Here is a 19,313-nt window from a genome sequence, read left to right as displayed (position 1 = left end):
GGCTTTGTTAGCGATTCTATTCATTTTACTCTATATGTAGACCTCTGTGTCAATGACTCCATCGATCTATTGCCGATTTCGAAACTAAATTAAGCGAGTACGTTCGAAACTACAAGCTACAAGAACTAACTCTTATTGAAGCTTTTTTTACAAAGTTTAAAACACCGTTGAAATAAACTACAGGCATTACATAGTATCTGAATTGAAGGTTTCAATGGATGCTGTAACAGTCGTCATCCAATCTGGAGTTAACGCTAAGCAAATAGCAGGGACTGCCCATACACGCATCCCAAAGTATTCACAGCGCTGATACTGACCCTCAAAGAAATTCTACCAGATCAAAAAAAAAATACTTAAAACTATATTTAGTCAGAAAGAAAATTTATAGGACCACACTCATTTGTCGATATTGAACCCAGACAGCAGAACGATTTAGCCTATTAGATCTTTGATTATATTCAATAAATAATGCCAATTCTAATAAATCAAATAAAATAGAGGTGTATTGATATCCAGTTCTAGTATCTAATTTCGTGTTATCCGGTGTTTGTATACCTGTACACGATAAGATACATGATCTGGAATAATTAAGAAACAGGAAGTACCAGACTAACCTCAGATGTGGCTGAAACAAGAGCAGATAAGACTGAAAAATTACAATTATTTTTAGCTAGCTTCATAGCGCTGAAACCGGCACCAAGATTACGTTAAATAGCAAAAAGAGTTGCAAAATTATTAGGAAAAAAGACAAAAAAGATGCACTAGAACAGGTTGAACGGGACGTATTATAGCCAGCTATGTTTACTGAATGGACACACCCTGTTGTTTACCGTCCAAAAGATAATGGCATAGTTACAGTACGCGCAGACTTCAAGGCAAGGATAAATGTTTATACGAAGGACTGCTTCCCACCGAAAAATCCGTGGGATATGTTATAAACTAAGAGGAAACTAGAATTGACCTCTCAGTAACATCCAAGTACCAGTCTGTAAGAAAAAAATACAGCAATATCTGATAATTAACAAACGCCGAAGTTCAGGAATTTATTTATTCCAATGGATTATGCAGGCGCAAAGTCAAATCAACGAAGACCTAACAACACTGTCGTTGCGAACATTCCTTCGATAATTAGTTATTAAGATATTATCTTTATTTCGGCAAGACATCAAAACGATCTTTATCTCATGTAAGAAAGCGCTCCGCGAAGTAGATGAGCGTGACCTTCGGCCAAGAGGTCAAGTGCAAGTCTGCGACAAAATCTAGTTGCTCTTTTCTGACAACGGTACTTTTGTCCGTTAAAGTAAAGCATCATCCATGACCAAAGTACCAAGCCCCAAGCAACTTTTTTTAAAACTTAAGATCTAAGAACAACTTACCAACTTGCTTCTCGAAACCAAGTGACTATTGTCAGAGTTGGCTGTCAGATTCTATAGGTTAGGCACGACGGATTACGAGCCCAAATGTACCAATTGGAGCATAGGTATGAGTACCTCCTTTAGACGAATCCACTGACAGGCGTGTCGATTGAAACGACTGTTTAATTCGGCGTAAGTGAGTTAACGACAATTCCCCTGCAAAATCGTGCCAAATTGTGTCACTAAACTGTACAAACTTTTGTCTATGCGAGTAACGTGCTCAGCCCGTGCCTCGATGCATGCGCCTTATCTCATGAAGCTTGCAATGAGCTTACCTACATCGACACATAGTAACAGTAGCATTACAGCATACTTGTACATAGAAGCAGACTTGTGATAAACCACACCGTGAGCTTGAATCTAAATCTAATTTGTGCCGGAAAAGCTCGGTTTGCCTGAAAAGTCTAGATCATTTAACAGTTAGTTGACACGTTAGTAGATTTTGCGAGCGGATACGTGTAGCAGGCAAAACTTCCGTCAATTGCAATGTCTTCAGATAACCTCGACAACATCGTAGATGCTCAGCTTTGTTTCAGAATAACATCAACGGTAGGAGGGATCTCTGTATTTGAATTAGGCGTTCCTGGCCTCAGCGGACCGGATCCACCATGAGTAATAATCTTTTCTGTGTAGAAAAGCCTCACTTCACTACATGAAAATCGAAAATATTTCTATTTACTTACATATGCAGTTAAGATTGCCGTCCTTCAGGAGGCGAGCAGCTAACCTTGAAACGCTATAACTGACTCTCAGTTCCATGCACGACAGGCCTTAGGTCGGTTAATACTTGTCGGCCTTTAAATTTTTCGATTTTTAATTTCTTTCTTTAAATTGCCCAACCTATATGACAAACGTATACGACTGGTTGATCGTACAACTGTTCGATGCACAGTTGTTAGCGCCTAACTAATGGCCTAAATCTAGCTAAGAAGCCTTGCGGGTCTGCGCTGCCCGACGCTGTGCTAGAACACCTAAAAATTCTAGCTAGATCTACGCGATACGAAATCGTAGAGATGCTGCTGGAAAGTATGTATACGAATCACGGTCGAAATAGAGATTGAAATAAAGTCTTACTTATTCACCCTTATTGGCAGGAATAATGACACTCATATAGACAAATTAATAACCCCCTATTCCAACACGATGCCAAGATGGGTTTAAGTATCACTAAACCGAAAATAAGCCTCAATGAGTACTTTGAATAGAACGCGATTATTTGTAAATAGTTTGTTACCTATTATGTTGTAAGTAGCGTGTATAAACGACGATATATTAAAGTTTCATAAAAGAGTCGACTTTTCACCAGTTTAAACATGGAGCTATTCTAGCAAGGACATCCGACACACTTAATCGCCCACTATATAATTCTTTTCCCCGTCTGAAAACAGAAGACAAGCGTTCGAATTGTTTCACAGGGTTCTGCAGAAATATCCTGCACGACGCATAGCCAATGCTGAATACACTGATAACTGACCGTTTATCTTTTGCGCTCTTCTGAGAGTGAGTTTGAATTGATAAGGCCAATGTTGATCTTCAGATACAACCAGTTAACTACATTCCTAGCCAGCAAACATTGCATTGCATTGCATTGATAGCACGTAAAAAGGCATCTACTCGTCATCCGTCCGGCTATTTATAAGGAACAATGCGTGAATCGCTCATATGGGGCGAGGACTAACTAAAAACGATGATCAGAAAAAATAATCGCACATCAGCGAACCGGTCGCACTTTTCATCATTCTGTATCTCAGCGAAATTCGAAGTAGTTCGGATGATTTAGAAGAACCGCCAAAATATAACAAAAATAGGAAAAAAAAAACAAACTCAGCTTTGGGTGACCGTTTGACATCGAGTCCATGGTGGCTATAGCTTACTGTCGACGATCCATCACTGAGGCCGTATACAAGCGAATCTAATGTGACGTCTTCGTATTGTTAAGCATCACTGTACGACATCAGCGTACATATTTCTGCGGGACATGCCTTACTCGTATGGTTTCCTTTACCGGAGAAGAGCTCGCAGCTTGGCTGTAAATACGTCGCTAGATCTTTGTGAGATTGCTCTCGAGTATTTTGGCTACGATTTACGGGGCTCTTTGAACGAGAAGCTATCCTTAAAGTGCCGTCTCTTCGAGAAAACACATTTAAGGTTTCCAATTTAACAGCTCTGTATATTTGAGGTCTTTCTCGTAAAATTTTGCTATGCATTTTCCGGCTTCAAGCTCTTTCGGCATATAAGTCTACGGCACGCGTACGGCCCATAAGAATCGATGCATCGCAGTGACTTATTATGTTAACACATCATAAAATAGCGATAAAAAGAGTTCACTGCTGTAAAAAGTGCATCTGAGTAAATTCATATTTGTTGCCCCATATGGCTGTACGGTTAGATTAGCTGAGTACCTATTCTCTATGTTAATTCCATTCCCTTACTCTTATTTGCACAGGCATAAAGCAGCCTGTTACAGGTTTTAGTCCGCCTGACCAATAGCGAAGTGGTGCTCCTTCGAATAGGTGTTTCTAACTTCACGTAATAAGTAACTGGTAGATATATGTGTTGATACAACAGATGGTACCGTTTTGATTTTCCATCCGCTTACTAACAGTTCATCATAGTCTAGCTATCCGTAATGGCTGCCCGGTTTAGCTTCCATTGTTTGTAATGGCTTTTCAACACGGGCATTTCGTTTAATTAATGCTATCTATATCTTCCCCATTCACCCTTGTTATTTGGCGTCTTTAAATCAATTCAAACACTTTAGCAATTACGTATATTCTGGTGCAGACGTGCGTTTTTGGAATATATATCAAAAATGAGGTGCCCCGAAATCACCAACCGTACCCAGACAGAATCAAGTGGTATCTGCGGCTATCTATTTCGAAATAAGCGTTTAGAGAAGACCTCAAAGCCAAGCTTTATTCTACGGCAACCTTAAAAGCGAGCGATTAATTAACTGTATATTATGGAACGTGAAGAATGAGGATTCACTAGACTCATAAGAGTAGATAGAACGAAAGAAATGGTCTTGACTAATAATGGACCCTTAGTAATCCCATAATAGTCGAAATATGCATACATCTTGATCAGAAACTCGTTGGGATCTCATTGTGAAATATAGTAAACTAAAAGCTGACTAATATTTGGTAAGAATTATGTCGAAACGTTTTCGATGCCATCAATGTAGATGCGGTCTATTCATACCTAAATGCATTACAGAAGTGTGAAGTAAGTTTCGCAACAGATAGAATGTCCATGCCATTTCCTAAAAAAAAACAAAACAAACAAAAAAAAAAATCGCAAGCAGATGTATCGAGAATGGGCATTTATCATACATAGTTGGTCTGATACTTGCGGATCGACATCAACTAAGATAGATCTTTTTATTTCACAAGCCTTGACCCGTTGCAAACATCCCGAAGTGTTGTATCTGAACACTATAATTTAAGGTAATCTACTGTACCAATAAGGTCATAGCGAAATGTTTTGCCGATGCCAAAACGTGCACACGCAGGCTTGAGCTTGTATGGGTTGTAGTACCTGGTAAAGAAGAACAGTTATGTCCAGGCATAAACACAACACCGACAAACGTTTCACTGCCGTTTAGGCAAAAGCGTACAGTTGCTATTCATTAGTGGCATTTTTTTACTTTGAAATGCCCCACCCCACAAACCTACTATATATATATATATATCTATCTTCATGCCACAATAGAAACTACCATGTGTTTGTTTTAATGAATTCATCCTCATTCTGTTGTTATTGTTTCTGTTTGCAAATATATATATATATATATATATATGAGACATTAGAGATGTTTGCCATCCTTGATACGCTTTTTTTGGTTGGATCCGTAAGCAATGTATGCATACTGTTTATATATATATATATATATATATATATATATATATATATATATAAATGTAATGGTAGGATCAGTCCCTTTAATAATATAGTGGGTGGATTGCATAGAGATTTTGATACTGTGGATCGTAAAAAATGTAAATTTGTAATTTAGACCATTATCTGTAAAATTGTTGTCATGGCAACCATAGTGAATATTTGCGAATCAATTATGAGCGTGCAATACATATAAAAAAAATCTTATTTAGAAAATTATAGTTTGTAAGATAATGCTGCGAATACAAAGTCGTTCACCTATTAAAATGTGAAAATCAAGAGAAAAAAAAACTCTTTACTAATAGGCAAATATTGTCCTTGAAAAAATCTAGTCTTTTTAAAACATGGCGGGTTTTTTATACAATTATTCAGTGGACCAGTGTAGTTGCTGGGCGCCACCAACGTGTTTGTTACAGTAAAGTAACAATATAGGGCACATGGGTTTAGAACAATTTGTTTCTCCTAATAACTGCGGCATTTCGGTAGATAGGAAACGTAATTAGCTTCAAAAAATCCAGATAGAATTGTTTGCTATCATCAAAGCACGCATCTAAATCAGCCTATTTGGAGGCCAATGAAAGAGGCAATGAAAGCATAATAACTCTGATACCATAAAAACTTTTGAAATAAATATTATCAAATCTAAATTATGGTGCCTCTAGTCCGCGGTGTTCCTTTCGAAACTGTTTGTTTTCCTGTTTCCCGTACGTACGACTTCCATTAAGAACAAATTATTTATATAGCTAAAATACTGTTATATCCCTAACCGGTTTTCGTTGACAATGGTCGACGCAGTGACGATCGAGATTTAGGCCTATACAAATCGACTATGTGATACGTTAACCACAGTTAGAAGTCGTTTTAAATGCTTTTGTTTCGGCTAGCTGTTTCTGGATTTCGAAAAATCAAGCTAGTTAACTTGTTGAGAAGTCGCTCGTTTCCGGGGAAGTCCGTCAAGCTACCAGAACGACCTTTAGTTTTCTACGTATTATACCTGATACTTGCAAATCAAGACGATGACCAGTGTTTTCGTGAGATGTTACGGTGTAGCGGGACCTTAGAAAGCCTGGTGATCGTAAACTCTAGTAGCCTTCGTAGCGATGTTTGCCTCTATTAGTTAGGTAGCCGCACTGTATCTTGGGCATTAGAGGAGTAAGATGTCCTTAACACAAGGACATAAATTTGGGAACTTCCTCCATAAATAACGTATGCAGCTACATGCTCAATGTTGGTTCCTTTGAAAGACGCACAGGCAAGCAGCGTCAAGAGAAATGTCTTCGTAGAATAACGACGCTGGCGACCATTGCCGTCTCTGTCTGTGCTTAAGCCACTGCTCCGCAACTCTAATCCTTATGCTGTCGCTGCTAGGTCCTGAAGTGAACGCCTAACGGCAAAGGCAGTGACCAAAGCTGCTTGCAAGAAAGAGCACCCTATTCTGCGAGGGACACCTTATAGGCCAAATGTTCCACAACTAAGCGCATATTCCGCCATCATGTAGTATAGCCGCATATTTACTCTATTAATGAAAGACACGGGAGTATGTGAGTTCGGTTAGACGGTGGTAGAGAGCTTTTCTTTGTCGGAATCTATGAATCGAATCAGAAACTTGGATGATCTGAAAGCAGTTTGTTCGCGAGCAAAATTAGATGTGGGGGGTAATACCGCTAACACAATTTTCTGTACTTAAGAGTTTTTGCAACTATGTTTGAGAATAACGTGTTGGTGACACTCACGTAGGCAGGTGGAGTATTATAGATGACCGCATTACCAAATTAGAATTAGCTAATATTGGTTCCAAGCTGTCACACTATAGACACTTCTAGGAAAATGATTATTTTTGATATTTGGATGGCTCAACATTTAGAGCTCAATGACAAAAAGTGAGCTGATGCATTGGACTATACGTGTTTCTTAAAAGGTGTTGAAACGTATTGCAAAATGCAAGCCTGTAGCGAGACAGGTTAACGGACAGCTATTTTGGCCTTATCATTAGTGTAACTTTTTGAAGTTGAATTTTCCTATGATTTTCTACCGACGTTATGTAAACTATTATTTTGGGGACAGGTGTCTACACTTTTAAGTGTTTAAATCCGCCTAGAATGGTTACATGGATCCATTTGTTGTAGAGATGTTACTTACTTAAATGCTTAAGTCAAAATCGCGATTCCTGCTACCTCTACAGCTGTAGGCATAGTACCAGCGGTTGGGTCAGCAGCTTCATTAACGGTAGCAATACAGACTTGGTCAACAGTAGCAAACTGTAGAAGAATTACTGAGAAAGAAAAGAGCAATTCCAGTCAGTGTATTTTTATACATTCAGTCTGCACATAACTTACTCAGCTGTTCCGGTATTGTTTAAGGTGAGCAACGTTTATTCAGCAGTGTGGCAGTAATGGTTTGACGGAACCAATTGACTCCGGTCCGTGAACAGCGTTACCATGTTGGTGGTATGGGTACAATTCGCGTTAAGGGCCAGTAGGAGTTTTCGTGAAAAAATATCGGTGATTGTTTACCCACCTAATGACGACTGTATCTGTGTGCAGAGACCTTTAGGTATCAAACAATACTGATATAATAGCGAAGGCAGCCGTAATCGTAACAACGACACGTGGATAATGACGACGGCCGTAATAATGACAACAAACAACATATCTTGTACGGATCGTTGTCCATATGGGAGGAAGACATTTTGCGTCCGTATGTCGCTGATGCAGCGAACGGCGGACACCAATCAAGATACAAGTTGCGCATATTGGAGTTAACATTGCTAAAGTTACGCTTGCTCTTAATAGGTTCTTACGGGGCACTAAAGACAAGTTATGCCGTGAGGCCTCTCCAGGGTGACCTTGCCGTAGTACCTCACGGTTCATATGCGAAATAATTTAAAATGCAGGCGGAAGGTAGAGGACCTTTAATACACAATCGATAAAATGTAAAACTACCGACCTGAAGGTTGGTAAAGTAATATCATATTTTATGATTTCTTTTTAAACTATTCTAAACTATATCGTAAACGATGAGTACAATTTAAAGACTAAAGCAGTATAACGCAGTTGCCGTGTCGAACATGGGGGTAGTTCAGTTGAACCCTTCTTCACTTATGGCACATACACACCACTATTGCCAATCAGGCTAAATTGAGTGTATTCGAGGGCAAACAGTATGGCCTTAGTTTAGTCCAAATCAAAGTATTTATAGCCTGTATAACGCTTCTGATGCTGTCAAGCTGGAAGTCGCTTTGGGAAATTATAATACATACGCAACTTGATAAAAAGCTTGCAAACGTTCCGAAGTATGCCTGAGGCGTTTAAATCGCCTGTCTCAGAAAAGTAGAACGTGTTTTTGACAAAACTAGGTTGTTTATGTGACATAACCCACCTGTGAGAAGAAATTGAAAATGAAAAAAAAAGGGTTCCAAAATGAAAAACATGGGTTTAGATTCTCCATACGAGGCTCATGAGAGACAGTCGAAAAAAAAAAAACATACTAGCGTTATTTGTATTGTAACAAGCTTGCGGGAAACGAGCTAGCGGGGTGAATAGGTGAGACTGTTTTACCTTGTTATGAAAATAATATATACATTTTAACACCCTTCGGTGGTCGGCCGCGGGCACTGTGTTCGAACACTATGTAAGATGCTCGCTCACACCAACCGACAAAAATAGCTGCGTTTATAGGTGCAGAAAATCCTTTTTCTATCTTTTATCAAGAGCGTCTTTGCTTTCCCTGAGTTCATCGGGTCTATGAGCGTTTAGCATTATGACTACTATATGCAGTTCCATCGGTTGGATCTCTTCTGGTTGCCGGTCGGCACTACTCAACTGAGACCACACTGCCGGCTCAAATAATGCTTTAAAAGACTCTTTATCTAGATCCCTCGGGTCCCTGTGTGTACAGGCATTAACCTTTTCAGAAACTTTTTTGTTCTGTTGTGAAAATAAGCGACACATCAGTACCTTGTAAACGTAGAAAATATAAAAGTTGCCAATAAGCTAGAGCTTCTCTATGCATATTGGATAGTTTAAGGTGAGCTTTTTTTTTTTTTTTATCTTTCAGACGAAGATATTAAAGCCCCCGTAACAGCTGCTACTCTGCTTTTCTCTGGCAGACAGACAAATTATGGTGATGGCACACCAAAATCCACCGATGACAGAATTTGCAATAAAATGGGTTTTGGGTTGATACGAATTCGAAAAATCATCTAGATTTGCCAGTTGTTCCACAACTCTCCATTTGGACATCCCGTTTTACATCTCTACACTGTGCAAATCGACTACAAAACTCATTTTTGTTTCTAAAGAACTCCTACGTTCTTGTTTCTACTGGATATGCATAATCAGCAGACGACCCAATCAATATATATATATATATATATTACGACCAATATAAAAAGCGTACACTAGACGGTACACCAGAGAGTCGTTCAATGCTATTAGTTAATACATTCATTTTTTTTGCCGTTTATAATAACGTGTAATGACGTAACACTTGATAATACTTACTTGATAATGACGCTGAACGTATACAAGAACGTATCAGCGTAGTAACGCTTAACAAGCGTCATGTATATATATATATCATGTTATATTAGTATATTAAAAAATAACATATTAACAAACGAAAACATAATACGTATATCCATCCGTGCGTCGTATGCCAAGCCATGCGTTCCGCCTATGAAGCTAGTTTCAAAGAGAAGAAATAAGTCGGCTAACTTACCAAATGCCTCTGTAATTATAGAGCGTTTTTCAGTCTATGGGTGCTAATAGGTTGGCAAGTATCTACCAGTTACGCGGAGCGAGCTTGAAGCAGCAGGTAGACGCATAATTTTTAACGACAGCCTACTTAAAGGCCAGGTTATCGAATTAACTTGACGTGAGCCGAACTTTGGAAAATTTTTTCAAGCCTCACGATGAAAATATATGGGTGGCAAAACAGATAGACACGAAGTTTATCAATCGGAAACATCAGCTTTTGATGTTGATGAAACGGTATCAATTCGAGCTCGATGGGGTGCTACTGCATACGCACAATGTCGCAGTAACATATTAGCGAAATGTACATAGTACTTTAATAATCGAAAAACTGATCAGCGTGCAATGTATCCTATCCTCGCAATGTATAAAATAGACGAAAGCATATGTGTGTAGCAATGAAAAAAGATCGTTACTAAATTGCACAATGACACAGTTTTGTATAGTAAAAACTTTCTATTCTTCATCGCTGGCCTATGCTGACAGCGCCATTCTGTACGTCCGTGAGGAGAACTCGATCATTTCCAGCAAAACCCACCCTGGCTAGACCTTCTAGCGGGGGCAAATGTTTGACACTATGCCGGAGACGTTATTCAGAACCCACTGACAGGAAATCATCGAAGGCGTAGAAGCCTTTTACATCGTGAGTGTACAGGTGATCAAAGTCATCAAGTGCTGTAAGCATTCAGCAGTAGGATAACAGTTATAGTTAATAAAGTCTATAGACAATTTTTCGTTGAAAGGGAATATTTGTTTGCGTTACGCATCTGTTGAAACCAGTGTTCGGCCAAGACGATGTACAAATTGACCCCAAAGTGACCCTCAGCGGAGCCGTCCACAGTGCATAGTTTGTATGACTACAGTAAAAGTATCTAAAATGGGAAACTTACCATCCGTAGACCCGAAAAACTAGAACGGGGGTTATCTGTAGTACACTGTTTATGACTAACAGAGGTAAACCTATCGTGATTTCTATTGCGCCATTATTGTTGTTTCGTAAACTCTCCTCCAAAGCAAAACATTATATCGTACCCTCATCCCGTATTCTATTACAATGTAAATTGAAAAAAATGTTCGAAAAAACTGTTAATTGACCCTAGATCCGATACTCGACGTTGGAGTGGATCGTACGTATTAACTCGATCGAAACATATTTGTGAAGAAAGCTTTAGTTATGACAGACTCCCTAATTAGAGCCAGCTGTCAGCAGTAAATTTCAATTATCCAAAACTGATAAGCATTTTTTGTCTCATTTCGATGGATAATTTTCGTCGAAAAATTAGGGCTCTTGAGATATTTTTGAACACGTTTCGATGCTGACGAGTCGCGTATGGACGCATTTTAAGAGGCAATCACAAGCCCGCAGGCGTAGGCCCACTTGTCATCTGGATAACTGCACAGTACGAAAAGAAGATAAATTTGTGTGCAGAGCTCCTATTGGAACCTGGCATATCGTCTTCTTACGAGAACATAATCCATAGTAATAAAAAATGGACCTTCGTGTACACTTCACACAAGAGTACCGCCCAACTAAGAATTGCCTGCCAAACAGTTTATAGGAACCCGAAGTATATTTACTCAATATATAGAAAATATATACAGAAATGTGGAAAATGGCGCAACTAAACGCAAAAAACACAGGTATTATGTAGGGATGTAAATCAAGTGTACAGTACCAGAATGTCTGTGTTGACACGTGTACATATATATTCTTCCTAAGCAGTATATAGCAGGATATATAGGCTGCAAGCTTTTGCTCATCAGCTGTTCTGGAAAACAAAAACTAGATTTTAAATGAAATTTTCCTATTTCATAGAAGTTTTATCTTTGACGGTCATATTTATCCGATATAACCACCGACATTAATCGTGACTTTACGTTTTCAATTCATAATCGAAACCACTAGCTAATCATTTTCAGAGTATTTCTTCCGTAATCTGCAAATAGCCTTATAGCAGTAACTGTGCATCAGGCAATTCATCAAATTATGGATCATTCAAATTCTAACAGATACAAATTTTTAGCTGGGCCCAATGCAAGGGCTCAAAACGGCCAATATGTACAAAAGATGCAGGAGGATACAGAATGTCTCAAGAAAATTAACCACTGGAACTTACCTGGATGGACAAACAATATCCTACTCTTCAGATAGCCGCTGCTTTTTAGATTAAAAAAAATAGGTTCATCGATGTTTTTTTCAACGCCGCAAAAAAAGCGACAGTAACGCAAACAATTCGATTTCGGGGACTTAATGTTGGTTATTATTTCGTGGGAAGGTTCGTCCTGCATGAACATATAATAAGCGGTTTTTTGACCAAAATTCTAAAAACATGATAAATTCACCAAAAAAAAAGTGGCCTTCTGACTTAACGTATGCTTATTACGACAGGTACTTTGTCAAGGTTTATCCGAGTTTAATTACCATATTCTCTCCCTCTTTTGCTCGCTATACATATATATATATATATATATAACGCTGACCAACTGCTTAGTGAACAGGGAGCTTAATTTGTAGAAGGGTTACTATTAATAGTAAAATTCTATAGTAGTTGGGCGTACCTTGCAAACGTTTTACCCGGGTAATTTGGTGACGTGAATCCTAGAAAACGCAATAAGAATAGACCCAAAGAGAATGTGTGTTGTCCACTCAAGCTGTTGTCATCCATGGCCTAACACGTTGAGGATAGGATCTGCCTATTATTATTCAGCGCGTGAGGCATTTCGAATTACACGTCAGGAGACGACGTCTGGCCGCCTGAATTTATAATGCAAGGTTTGCAGGACGACGGAAGAGCGACTAACACTATTTCTTAGGCGCATGGCCGATTTTTGTGGCTCTAGTTACCATATTATGTATCACGCGATGCTCAGAATATTTGCCTTAGCCAATTAGACTCCAATTTTCCAAAATTTACAATGACTTCATACCCATAACCGACGTACAGACTGGCTGCTAGCTTACATCAAAATAATCGCGACGATTATGTTTGATAAAGTGGTACTTTATTGAGAATAAAACGTCACTTTGTTGCACACAGGAAACACTTCATTTTACAATATGCTTAAACAACTGAATCTAATATAGTAATAAATAAAACAGTAAATAAAACTGCTTTGCACAAAAAGCGTCCAAGTGTCGTTTCATATGCCTGCATTTATTTAGTTTTCATTAAAGTAAAACCTGGCACCGAAATACTAGCTACGGTGAACGAAAGCTCGCTTTCTCCTAGTGATAATGTAGACAGCTGTTTATCCCTTTGGCCGTTACAGGGCAACAGAGGAGGTGATAAAAGCAGCACAGAACATCAAGTTTGGCAGATCGTCTGATTAGGGGGGCAGGAGGGCTGGGCCAGTCAGTGTTTCGTGTCAAGTGTTCGCGCATTGCTGTTGGTCAGCGCGTACATTCGCTGGTCAGCAGGTCGGTCGGTATGGTTGAGCCAGCCTTCCTGTATAGACGAAGCGGCAAGAATAGTTGCAATACCATTTCAGCCGGAGAGGACAAAAAAGAAGATGCGAATACCAATCGGTCGGTTATTCTCGGAGAGTTGGATAGTCGAATAGCCTAACAAAGGAAGAGCAGGCAACACGGAGTCCCGATGTGGACATAGACGCACGTCTGTACAAGTTGAGCTTTAGCAGTTCGATGAGGATGAACGAGAAATCGGCCAAAGAGGAGGTAATTCTGGGTAGAACGATGTCGGAAAGCTGAAATCTTACCTTGTAGGGTCGATAGAGCGACCACGAACGCTGCTGCCTGTACCGCTACGGCAACGCCGTGTCCGTGGGAAGGTTACGGCCTATCTACACTTAATCGGGATGTACGACTAAGGCAGAAGGGGTTGCGGCTGGGCTACCGGTTCCTGATCGTATGATACGACAGAGGCGTTCACCGCCGATACTCACACTGCCCCTTCTCATGCTGCCAACTCATGCTCTCCTTTCATTTCTTTGTCGATGTAGCAAAGAAGCCTGTTACTGCGTCGGTACTAAGTTAGATGATAGGCTAAATTTTAAATAAACTAAATAAATAATATTTACTGATGAGTCAAAGAACATCGTTAATGTCGCACTTACCAGGAGGATACATGAAGCATTCGATAAAGATCTATATAGAGAAAGGATTGCTATGCAACTGTATTTCTTGGTACGTTGCAGAGCATAATCGTTGATTAATTACCAAACATTTTATACACCTTTCAGTAGGAAAATACCTGAGATCATCAATACATATTCATTAGCGTTGGAAATTATAATATATATCTCACATAGCAAACAGATAACGTCAGTACTGTCTTATTTTTTCGTTTTACAACAGACACGAAATATAAAAACACCGAGTATGAAAAATACATTTTTAGTTTTGAAAAGGCATTCATTTACTTGAAAAATGTCACATTAACATATTCACTTAAGCCTAAAACAGCCTATTGCCCACCTCTACGTCCGACTCTACGTTGGCCGACTGGTAAGAAGTTCTACCCCATACAACGATGTCCCTCGGGATATCTGTACATAGGGTCAAGATAAGGAATGGTAGGATCTACCACCCGACATCCAAAAACTAATATTGCAAAGTCTATAACATTGACCAGAGAACACCGTGTGATTAGTTATGGAAATCGAAGCGGTCTAATTTGGGTTGATTAAGCGTGGCAGACAATATATTTGTGAGATTGTTGAAATTTTGCGTCAGTTAGCGTGTACCTAAAGCGACGATAACGACTTTCAGGTTTTATAGGGTTAGAAAAAAAACTAGATGCGAAAAAGGTTTAGAAGGATCAAAATGTAGCTTCGATAACTTTTGGACGTCGGTACCTGTACGTTGAATGTTCATGTTTGCTTTGAAATTCAAGTTACTTGGTCAAGTTATTACTTCATGAGTGGCAATTTTGTCATGTTTAAAACATGGAGCTAAGAACGACCCTGAAATGTAGCAATGTAAGTGATCATGCTGAGTAGTAACACTTGACAACAAGCAATTCTAGAAGATTCTGACAGACTTTAATGGGACCTTCTTTTGTGCTCCGATATGAATTGTTCGTATCTATACAGGACAGCGTGGAAAACAAATGAAGCAAAATAAGGGGTAAAAGTCCGAATATGGCTCGCTTAATACCCGATTACCTTCATAAACATTCCTCCAAAAAATCCGTTCGTTGTCCTAATGATTGAGAAGGGTCGTAAGAAACTATTTTAGCTTCAATAACTTCAGTAAGAGAACCTGGTTTTTTTAAAAAAATAACATATTCAAATGAGCCGAAAAACGCCAGTGCTTTCTGACTGACCTCAAAGTTACAAAGAAGTGTTTTGGGCCTTTTATTGCGACAACTTTTACATCCGCTCGCTCGTTTCTTTGCCGTTTCAAATCTTTTTGAATAGTCCATTTCCGTCGGCTGTTGGCTGGTATTAATTTAGCGTAAGTAGTAAATCTTCAATACTGCTTCATAAGTTCAATCTATATCGTTATGATTTAGCCTATAAATCAGAGCGGATGTCCAATTGTCGCTGAGCGCGATGGCAACCTGCCACCAACTCAGTTCATAGCAGTCGGCGATAATGTCTTCGGTCGTACGGAGCCAGCATCAAATGAATCCTCAGAAGTTCTGCTTCCAGAGGGGGTCACTTTATAAATATAGCACTTGCATGTCACTCCATTAAAGCACCCCACGGTAACAACCGGCTTGGCATTGCAGTCCTTTCAGTTTGTCGCGTCGCGTCACGTCTAGTTTCCACTTCGTTTAATTTCGGCCGCCACTTGTATATGGGAACCAGTAACACAGTATAGTCTGTTACGGGAGCAGACTGTTGGCTCTTCTTGGAGTACGTTGCTTATTGTTATTATTGTTGTTGTTGTTTTCAACATGTTTTCAACAACGATGTTGTAACAGCTCTCGTAGTCGCTGTTGTCGCCATACTGGAACGATCATTGCCCCTTTGCCACCCGCAGGACAAATCGATATGCTTCGCACTATATTATGATTTCTTTTAACCTTACTTTGCACTTTACTTTAAAAACTTACAATAGCCCTTCGCCTTATCGCGAACAAACGAATCGAACTTCACGTCGTAGTGCAACGTAACAGATCCACAAGGAAAAAATTTGCAGGCCGACAATTTAGAGTGTATGGGACGTTCGCTATCGATGTGAGGCATCTCGACTCACTGTACAATGACTTATTTTTTCTTCCCTTTGATACAATTCTGACTTAAAACGGATTCTAAAATATCAACGTGCTTTCTTATCGGTGTAAGCAGCTTATGACGAGCCATAGTAAACATTATTTTAGAGCAGTACAATTTCTAGAAGTCATGCTCGTTTCTACGCAAGTTGACGTGCAGGCAACAACTATATGACGACAAGATATCCTTAGTAAAGTAAAACTTATATTTTATATAGGAGGTCTGGTTTTGACCTTATAATCAAAACACACTTTATGGAATAATACGATAATGAACCCATTAAATTTATAGACATTCTGTCGATATTGATTACTTATAATGTATACATTTCGTGATTCACTTTTTTGTCACCAAATTTTAATAATGCTCCTAATAACGTAAAAACAACGCCGTCATATGTTTCAAGTATCTTTCATCAGTTACTTTAATTCACGCCAGGTTCTGACTCTATAGGAAAGCCTTTCTTAACAAGTAGACCTCGTCGATTCGAGTTACACGAGTTAGAAAGAAACATAAATACAAAAAGAGGAAGGTGCCTCTGGAATATTACGATATATCGCTGACACCGTCGGCCTTCCCATACGTAAACGAACAATCTGTTCGTGCTTCGGACATGGTTACTGGAAAAACTGCGGATACTTGCCGCCCTTATACTCGAAATGTATATAGGCGCCGAGGTCATGTACGCCTTTGATGGAGAAGCAAGGGAAGACGTACCTGTGCAGCTGAGAAGGCCACCTTGAGTATTAAGAGGTAGCTAGCAGTACCTCGTTCTAACTGTAATAGCAGGCATAACACTGCGGCCTCTCAATCCCTCTGTCCTAGGCCCTTTTTCTGTCTCCACGCAGAATTTCACCACCAGATAGAATTTTCTCTGTTGCTGCATATATGCTGCCTGTTTGTAGCGTACAGAATGACGCGTCGGGCATGGTACGATAAGTGTTTAGGTAGAAATTGATGAACATTGTCAGACCAAGTAAACCTTGCGCTGCTGCGATGAGCGTTAGGATTCGTGGATAGTTACAGTCATATACTAATGGAATACAGACGTGCGCTGTAAGGAAGACGAACTGGAAAATCTGTAGCTTGGTCAAATGTGGTTTCCACCAGAGGTGACGCTGAATTCGAGGGCCGAGTGCTGAAAGCGCATAGTAAGAGTACATGATGACATGAATGAACGCATTGAAGCAAATTCCCAGAAGAACCTGGCCGTCACATCCGAACGTCAGCCACAGCCAGCCGGAAAAGACGACGAGTGAATGGTGCGCTACGTGCAACGTTGAAATGTGCGAGTACTTTTTTCGTAGGAGAAAGAAGAGCGTATCGATGAAGTCTAAAATACGAACTATCACGTACCACCAGGTCAGTTCCAGAATCTCCATTGAATTCTTATCCGTTCCGTAGGTGACGCCCTAATACACAGAAAAAATACACTAGATTATGCTAATTATTACATTTGTGGATCTGCTTGTAATTGATTTTTAATTTAGACATTTTATCTTTCCTTAGGCTATATAAATAGATAGTGAATTTTGCGACAAAAGTCTTTTTCATTTCAACTAGAATCTGTTTCTGTTACTTGAATATATAAAAGGACGCCTCTTTTCTAGCTTCACGAAGCCGATTGCTCAACAAGTCTATTGTAACGTGTTTAAAGCGATGGGACATTTGACATACTCCCTTTTCAACAGCACTAATGGAGAACTCACTGAGTACAATTTTCTAGCACTATTTTCGTTTATTATGTACTACCGCCTGCTTTCTAAATGAATCTCAATTTCTTTCTCTGGCGTTCGATGAGTTTCGAATGAACTCAAATTAGCCAAAATTATCCACTTTACATTATCAGGGGATTTCCTATTAATTAATTAATAATTAAGTAATTATTTCGCACAGACCCTCGAGGCGAACTTACTTATAAAAACAATGTTGCCTCCCCTAAAACTATATTGGAAATATGCGCATTATGTTCATCTTTAAATTGCAGATACATTATAGCGATGACATGCTCAAACATCTGATTTTTATCAAGTAGAACGATATAATGAGGTGAAATATAGACTGAATATTATTTGTCATTGTGTCGCCAAACTAATATCAAGGTTCTCAAGATGTAAAAAACTTACCTGGCAAAAAATATTATATCCTCCTCCAGCATAGGACCTTCGAAGATAATTCCAAAAGAAGTAGAGATTCGCCGCAACCATGAACAAATTGTATGCTAAAATGGCAGGTTTTAATTGATACGGTTTTCGATGCTTCATGAAACGTGGTCCAGCTACCTTTACAACATAAAGGTATAAAGCTAAGACGGGAAACACGAATTTGGCATCAGCTGTAAGACCCCAGCCTTCCGTTCTAGGGTCGCGGAGTGACCATATATAGGAGTAGAAATTTGTAACACTCATTATATTAGCTTCGTTAGGTGAGCAGCAATCACCGTCAGAGGGTTTGTAATTCACTTTATAAGAACGTTGAAGTTTGTTAAATAACTTATATTTCCTTTAATTGTGAATTACGTGTAAACAGCTCTAAGTTTGATTCAAGCGAAAGTTCCTGTGTAGCGGTTTTCAAGTTGGCCACGGTCAAGGTCACTCAGTTGTTGTTTCGAATAGATGACCCTCTACGTCATTGCCATCATCAAAGCCGTTAGTAGGGAACGAAGAAGCAGAAGTGTGACTGATATACGTCTCAATGCTGACGGTGCGTGTAAAAGCATACGATAAGTTCAGTTCACCGTAAATCACTGCGGATCAAAGCGTCGTTTTGGCCCGCGACTACAACGAACCACCAGCCATTGGCGCGAGGAAGAAGCTTGACATGAGCCGCGCTACAAGCTAAGAAGTATTATACGCTCCCGTCGCAACTGGGCAGAGGGAAGCTACACGTCTGGCGGTAGAACAACACAAGAAAAAGAAACGCACGGATATAAAGAAGATAAGACAGGGGGGATGGCCCCAACGATAAAGGAAAGGATGAAACAAGTCGCCGCCGCAAACCGAGGCCACATTGCCGGCCATGAGTGAGGCAGAAGACGCGCGATTCGGGTGTCGCGTCTGACATAGTA

The 19,313-nt window shown here is 39.5% G+C and overlaps 2 protein-coding genes across 8 annotated transcripts in view; one reads left to right on the top strand and one right to left on the bottom strand.

Annotated features, from left to right (window-relative positions):
* The window catches only part of LOC111242848 (uncharacterized), a 164,911-nt gene that overhangs the window by 18,615 nt on the left and 126,983 nt on the right, over nt 1–19,313 (top strand). The window lies entirely within an intron of this gene.
* Nucleotides 16,367–19,132, bottom strand: LOC111242847 (very long chain fatty acid elongase 4-like). The gene is made up of 2 exons (XM_022787730.2): nt 18,373–19,132; nt 16,367–17,658 (listed from the first exon to the last, which is right to left on the bottom strand). Exons 1-2 carry the CDS (start codon nt 18,652–18,654, stop codon nt 17,068–17,070), a joined length of 873 nt encoding a protein of 290 aa, XP_022643465.1. The 5' UTR covers nt 18,655–19,132; the 3' UTR covers nt 16,367–17,067.

Source organism: Varroa destructor, unplaced genomic scaffold (genome assembly GCF_002443255.2).
Source record: "Varroa destructor unplaced genomic scaffold, Vdes_3.0 BEIS01000001.1, whole genome shotgun sequence".
Classification (NCBI taxonomy): domain Eukaryota; kingdom Metazoa; phylum Arthropoda; class Arachnida; order Mesostigmata; family Varroidae; genus Varroa; species Varroa destructor.
Note: the sequence above shows the minus strand (reverse complement) of the source record. Positions and strands in the feature narration are given on the sequence as shown.

Excerpts from the sequence above, each read along its gene's own strand:
- LOC111242847 (XM_022787730.2), bottom strand. The coding sequence starts at position 18,654 with ATGAGTGTTACAAATTTCTACTCCTATATATGGTCACTCCGCGACCCT. Across the intron at positions 17,659-18,372 it reads GATATAATATTTTTTGCCAG|GGCGTCACCTACGGAACGGA; the intron begins GTAAGTTTTTTA and ends TCTGTGTATTAG.